At 46.9% G+C, this 6,000-nt stretch overlaps 1 protein-coding gene across 3 annotated transcripts in view; it reads right to left on the bottom strand.

Annotated features, from left to right (window-relative positions):
• LOC106893683 (lethal(3)malignant brain tumor-like protein 3) overlaps window positions 1-6,000 on the bottom strand; it is a 44,388-nt gene that overhangs the window by 25,672 nt on the left and 12,716 nt on the right. For all 3 annotated transcript variants that reach the window (XM_014951854.1, XM_014951855.1, XM_014951856.1), the window contains 3 exons: window positions 5,450-5,601; window positions 4,265-4,341; window positions 2,046-2,131 (listed from right to left, as the gene is read on the bottom strand). In XM_014951854.1, the coding sequence (XP_014807340.1) occupies window positions 2,046-2,131; window positions 4,265-4,341; window positions 5,450-5,601 (315 nt within the window). The remainder of the gene's footprint in view (window positions 1-2,045; window positions 2,132-4,264; window positions 4,342-5,449; window positions 5,602-6,000) is intronic.

A 6,000-nucleotide genomic window follows, 5' to 3' on the forward strand; every position in this document is an offset into this window, starting at 1 on the left:
AATATCCAGCCTGAACCTCCCCTGGCACAACTTGAGGCCATTTCCTCTTGTCCTGTCACCTGTGACTTGAGAGAAGAGACCGACCCCCACCTCTCTACACCCTCCTTTCAGGGAGTTGGAGAGAGCAATAAGGTCTCCCCTCAGCCTCCTCTTCTCCAGGCTGAGAGTAGTCTCTACAAAACTACTTCTATTGTTCCTCTATTGTGTAGAAGAGCAATTGCCATATTCTTTCACTCTCACATTCAGAAGGTTCCCCTTTTCCAGCAGGGCTGGGGTTTTAGGAGCACGGCTCAGAAAAAGGCTGGGGACAACAAATGTGTCCGAGTGACAAGCTCCACTCATTATCCCACATGCTGGCTCCGGGGTGACTCACCTGTGGTGCTGCCTGATGGAAAATGTGTCAGCCCAACTCCAGCAAACCTTAATCCAGGGGATGTCTGGGAGTTGAGCTGCGCTGCAGATAACTCCAGCTGTGGCCTCACAGCTCTCTAAAGAGGCAAAACCAACCTCTTCCTATTCCCTGCCATCCACCTCGCAACCTGCAGCAACTTCAAATGGCCACCTGCTGCAATCTAGCAATTATCAAACTTGGCTGGCTGGATTTTTACCTCCCTTATCTGAGGCCTCCCTGATTGCTTTTCCTCCTCGGGCCCAAGGAGCTCACCAACAAAATACACGGGAGGGCAGCAGGTATTAACCCGCAACGCTGACTTCCTCGGGAGGAATCAACACAAGTGTCACAGTGGCACAGAAAAGTTTTTAAACATATTGCAAAGTTTAGTGAGGTGAGCCAGTAGTGCAGAAGGTGCTGCTAAGAAATATTAAAAAAAAAATATCCATTTTAAAATATTAGGCTTTTTTTTTATGAAGTTATTTTAAAGGCTTTTGTTCTGTTTCTGCTCACAGTGAGCTTCCAGATAAACCCGCTGAGCTCCAATGTAAGAAACAAAAGGTCCTGCTCCCAAGGTTGAGAGAACCCCTTTCAGATTTAGTCTGCAGGAAGATCACAGAATCACAGAATCTTCTAGGTTGGAAGGGACCTTAAAGATCATCTTGTCCAACCGTCAACCTGACTGACAAAAATAGACACCCACACAACAAACAAGGAGCATCATCACTAAACCAGACCTCCCAGCACTACATCAACCTGTCTTTTGAACACCTCCAGGGATGGGGCCTCCACCACCTCCCTGGGCAGCCCATTCCAATGGCTGAGAACCCTTTCAGTGAAAACATTTTTCCTAATATCCAGCCTGAAGATCTTACTCCATCTAGGAGCTTGGCAGAGGTGCTGTATCATCTCTTCATACGCTTAGTTCTGTGGAGGGGACATGCATGTATGTCCTTGATAGGACCTTCTCACTCTACCTTAATTCCAGCCTCACCAACCAGGGGGCAGAAGGATTTGCACAACTGCAAGGTGAAAACCGTTTAGAGAAGTTTTTAAAACTTCATGCGGAGGTGACACCTGATGGATGAACACTTCTCATTCCCCCTCAAACACACACACACACACTCCTCACCCCTTCATCCTTTCCCCACCAATGTCACCAGTTGCAGGCAACAATACCCACTCCTGACCCCCAGGAAGGAGAGCCTGGAAAGTCTGTTCAACCAGCGTCAGTCCTGCTCAGATGCCAACTGGGAGATCCCCTCTGCCCACACGGCCAAACCTTGGGCAGAAAAACAGCTCCTTCTTCTCTCCATGCCCTCTCTGAGCCAAGGGATTGCCCTTCACACATTCCTCCAAAAGCTACAATTACCTGTGTGGACTGAAGGCTCTTCCCTTAAATCTCCTAATGCAGCAAGTGAAGATGTTTAGTCAAAAATCCTTCCCAAAGAAGCTTTTCATGGCATTTTTTTTTTTAAATAATCTTGCAGTTTGCTGTGTGTTTTGTTTTAGCAGCAGTGAGAGATGATCTTAAAGTAAAAAACCCAGCACAGACATGGTGAACCACCTCAAACCAAGCATCCAGCAAGAAAGGAGAGATAACAGGAGTTCCCTCTGCCCTCCTCATCTAGGACAATCAAAGAGATTCACCAACCAGTTTGAATGCTCTTGCTGGGGCTGCCTGGGAGTTAGTTTCTTCCAAGTATTTCTCCCATGAGAAGGCTTTGGAATCCTTGTATCCTGAGAAAAACAGAGAATTAACATTTAAGTACGAAAAACCCACACTTATTGTTACAAACAACAGAAAAGCAGCTACGTAACACATGGCTATTATGTTCATTTAGCACGTACAATGGATGGCGCCAGAAAGTGGTCTGTTTCTTTGTAAACACCACTCCCAGCACACACAAGCTCCAAGTTTCCCCAGCTTCTTACACAGGGCTTTAACCCTGACCCGAAAAACCTGTAGAGTTCATTTCTGTACAGCTCAATGAATGCTTGTTCTCCAGAGAAAGCCGCCAATTAAGAGGCAGTCAGAGGATTCTGTGATGTGCAATGGCAGCACTAAATTAATTTCCCATTTTATTAACTATTCTACGTGTGAGTGCCTGCAAGATTGTAGAAACTTCTCCTCTCCTGCAACTTACTCACCCGTGGCTGAGTAAAACCAGATAAAAGGCCCCATAGCTGTTACCACAACCTCAGACACCTCCATGGGTGCACAGCTCTCCTTGGCAGCTACATTTAAGAAACTGCTCTACTTTTTTCCCCCCTTCCTATTTCTGTCATTTTTATCCTCAGTATTGTTTCCTTTTGGCAGGAGGGTGCAACGACCAAGCGCGCAGGACAGCCTGCAAATTGCTGCATGTAAATCAAGAGAAATCAGGATGGCCTGTGGTTGCTGCTGGGGGTGCAGGTAACTGATTTGAGCTGAGGAGCAGCACACCCAGCCCTGCTACACATTCCTGGAGCAGGAACAGACGTGGTGCTGCCAAAGAGTCAGTGTTTAGAGTCATAGAGTTGTCCAGGCCAGAAGGGACCTCCAAAGGTCATCTAGTCCGACCCCCCCGCAGTCAGCAGGGACCCCCCCAACTAGACCAGGTTGCCCAGGGCCTCGTCGAGCCTCTCCTTGAATATCTCCAGGGAAGGGGCCTCAACCCCCTCCCTGGGCAACCTGTTCCAGTGCTCCACCACCCTCCCAGTGAAGAACCCTCTCCTCATCTCCAGTCTAAATCTGTTCCCCTCCAGCTTGAAGCCATTGCCCCTCGTCCTGTCACTGCAGCCCTTTCTAAACAGGCTCTCCCCAGCCTTCCTGTAGCCCCTTCAGGTACTGGAAGGCTGCTATTAGGTCTCCCCAGAGCCTCCTCTTCTCCAGGCTGAACAACCCCAGCTCCCTCAGCCTGTCCTCGGAGCAGAGGTGCTCCAACCCCCTGATCATCCTTGTGGCCCTCCTCTGGACCCTCTCCATCAGGTCCATGTCCTTCTTCTATTGAGGGCTCCAGACCTGCACACAATACTCCAGGTGAGGTCTCACCAGAGCAGAGTAAAGTGGCAGAATCCCCTCTCTGGACCTGCTGGCAACACAGCTTTTGATGCAGCCCAGGATGGGATTGGCCTTCTGGGCTGCAAGTGCCCACTGCCTGCTCATGTCCAGCTTCTCATCCACCAGCACCCCAAGTCCCTTTCCTCAGGGCTGCTTTCTAGTACCTCACCCCCCAGTCTGTGCTGATGGTGAGGGTTTACAACCCCTCTGGCATCTGCAGCAAAGGCACAGAGGCCAATTCCTCTGGCGCAGAGGGATCTTGGGAGAGCCACTCACTCCACTGAACTCCACACGCAGGAACTGCAGGAATCCTTGCTCCAGGGCTATCAATCTAGCAAACAGCAGACATCTTTTTTTTATTATTATTATTTTGTTACTTTTAAGGTGAATGAGCACTTCCAAGACCTGAAAGCAACATTGATTTTCCTGTGCTTTTTTTATTTCCCAACATTCTCTTCATTTACTGAATTCTAGTGCAGCAGCAAGAGAGGTGCCTTCAGTTACTCTTTCGTTTTCAGAAATTCCATTTTACCACTATAAAATCATGACCCTGATTCCTCTTTTCCAGCTCACCCTAAAGGAAATGCTGCAAATACTTCCAAGTCCTTACCCTTCTGAAATCAAATCCAATTACAAATTACCAAAACCCCGTTCCTTCTTTTTGAAAGAGCAAAATAAAACGCAGTGGCAAAAAAGTACGAGCAGTAATATTGTTCAGCCAGTAAAGAGTCCTGAATGGAACCTGTAACTTGCAAATACGTAATTACGTGGAAGACAAAGCTCGCAGGGTTTTTGACTGAGGCAGGAAATAAGTTTCTCTTTCCACATACCAGGTGGTGTTGTCAGTGGGGTTCCAGTTTCTTGGCAGTAGCCAACAGGACGAATGTAAGGGCTGCCAGCTTCGCACCTGAATTAAAGAGGAAAAGTTGGCACCAGTCAATTTTAAAAGCAAAAAGCAAAGTGGAATTTCAAATGCTGCCTGATCCACCTCTGCTGGGTTAGCAGGTGCTTGCAGTGGGTGTGATCCCGGCGTAAAAGACAAGCATTACCTCGTTAGGATTTATAACGCCCAGTTTTCAAGGCATTCAAGCTGCCCCCAAAAGATAGGGAAACACAAAGAAGACTATCTGGTGCCTTAAAAAAAAAAACAACAACAAAAACTCCCCCACACATGGACCATAACAACCACAGTTCAGCCTGGACACGGATCATCCAAGCTAAAATTCAAAGGAAGCAAAGAAACAAACCCCAAACCTTCATCCCGAACTGAAACACTGCTATTGTGGAAGAAAAGGAAATCACTTTTAAGGTTTTCGCCAAGAACTGCACGTTATCCATTCATTCTGCTGAAACCCAGAGGTAGTTTGCCTGGTTCCCAATTTTATTGCATGTTTCAATCTTCTGAGCCCCTGAAGGAGGCAACGGGCCAATTTGAGACAACCCTTTTTGTCACATCTGCTCCGAGGAAGGGGCCAGAGCGGTCTTTCAGATCTAGGAAAAAACCTGTGTGTTTTCAGCCAAGCTCTACTTTGAAGCTTTGTTTGCCTGTGTTTCCCATTAAAATTTACAAATTCTAAACAAAACACGGCACGAAAACAAAGCTTCATGGTCTAAAATGGTCAAGGAAGGAGATATAAAGCCCTGCGAATGGAAACACCAGTGCTGCAAAGCTCTGAGTGATGTATTTATGGCAAAGAAAGAAAAGACCAACTTCCAACCAAACAGGTGCTGCCTTCTGAAAAAAAAAAAAAAAAAAAAAAACCAAAGAAAAGGAGATGGGGGAGAGAAGAGAGAACACTGATTGACCCAGTGCTATTTTGACAGGATGTGCCTTGTGTTGCTTTTCCACACAAATTCAAAGAAAGTTGCTCCATTCGTGTAGGCTGGAAAACACAGACCATTTAAGATCCCATCTCTAGTGACTACATTTAAAATATTAGAAATATTACCCTTAGTGGAAGAGCAAAATAAACCACAGTCCACTTGCAGATACATATTAGCAGTAGAATCTTTACCAGTAGTCGTAACTCTCATCCCAGTTATCGAAATGGACGAGCAGGCGGTTGTCCACCATGTCTGTGATGGTGGCCACACACATCAGAGACGGGTTCTTCTTGTCCACTGCCTCCAGTTTCATTCCCAGGCGAAAACCAGAGGGCGTGACAGGCTGAGGAAGAGGACATCAGGACAGGGAAATCAGCCACATTCTAGGGCAGGATGCTTAAATTACCCTTATGAACTCATTTGGTGGGGGTTGTAACCCCAAAACCTCCAGTGCAAAACACACCACAGATATTTAGTCGCTAGGAAGAAATGCACAGATGAGATTTCCATGTGTTCTGGCAATGATTGTTACTATTTCTAAAAAAAAGCTAATGTAGTTGGAATAAGAGACTCTCCAGGTACACAACACCAGGACAGACTCAAAGGCGAAGGTGCACATAGAATCATAGAATCATCGAGTCCAACCATCTCCCCTACTCTACAAAGTCCTCCCCTACACCATGTCCCTCAGCACTGCATCTAAACGGCCCTTAAACACAGCCAGGGATGGGGACTCCACCCC

This window comes from Calidris pugnax, unplaced genomic scaffold (assembly GCF_001431845.1).
Source record: "Calidris pugnax isolate Ruff unplaced genomic scaffold, ASM143184v1 scaffold166, whole genome shotgun sequence".
In the NCBI taxonomy this organism is placed as follows: domain Eukaryota; kingdom Metazoa; phylum Chordata; class Aves; order Charadriiformes; family Scolopacidae; genus Calidris; species Calidris pugnax.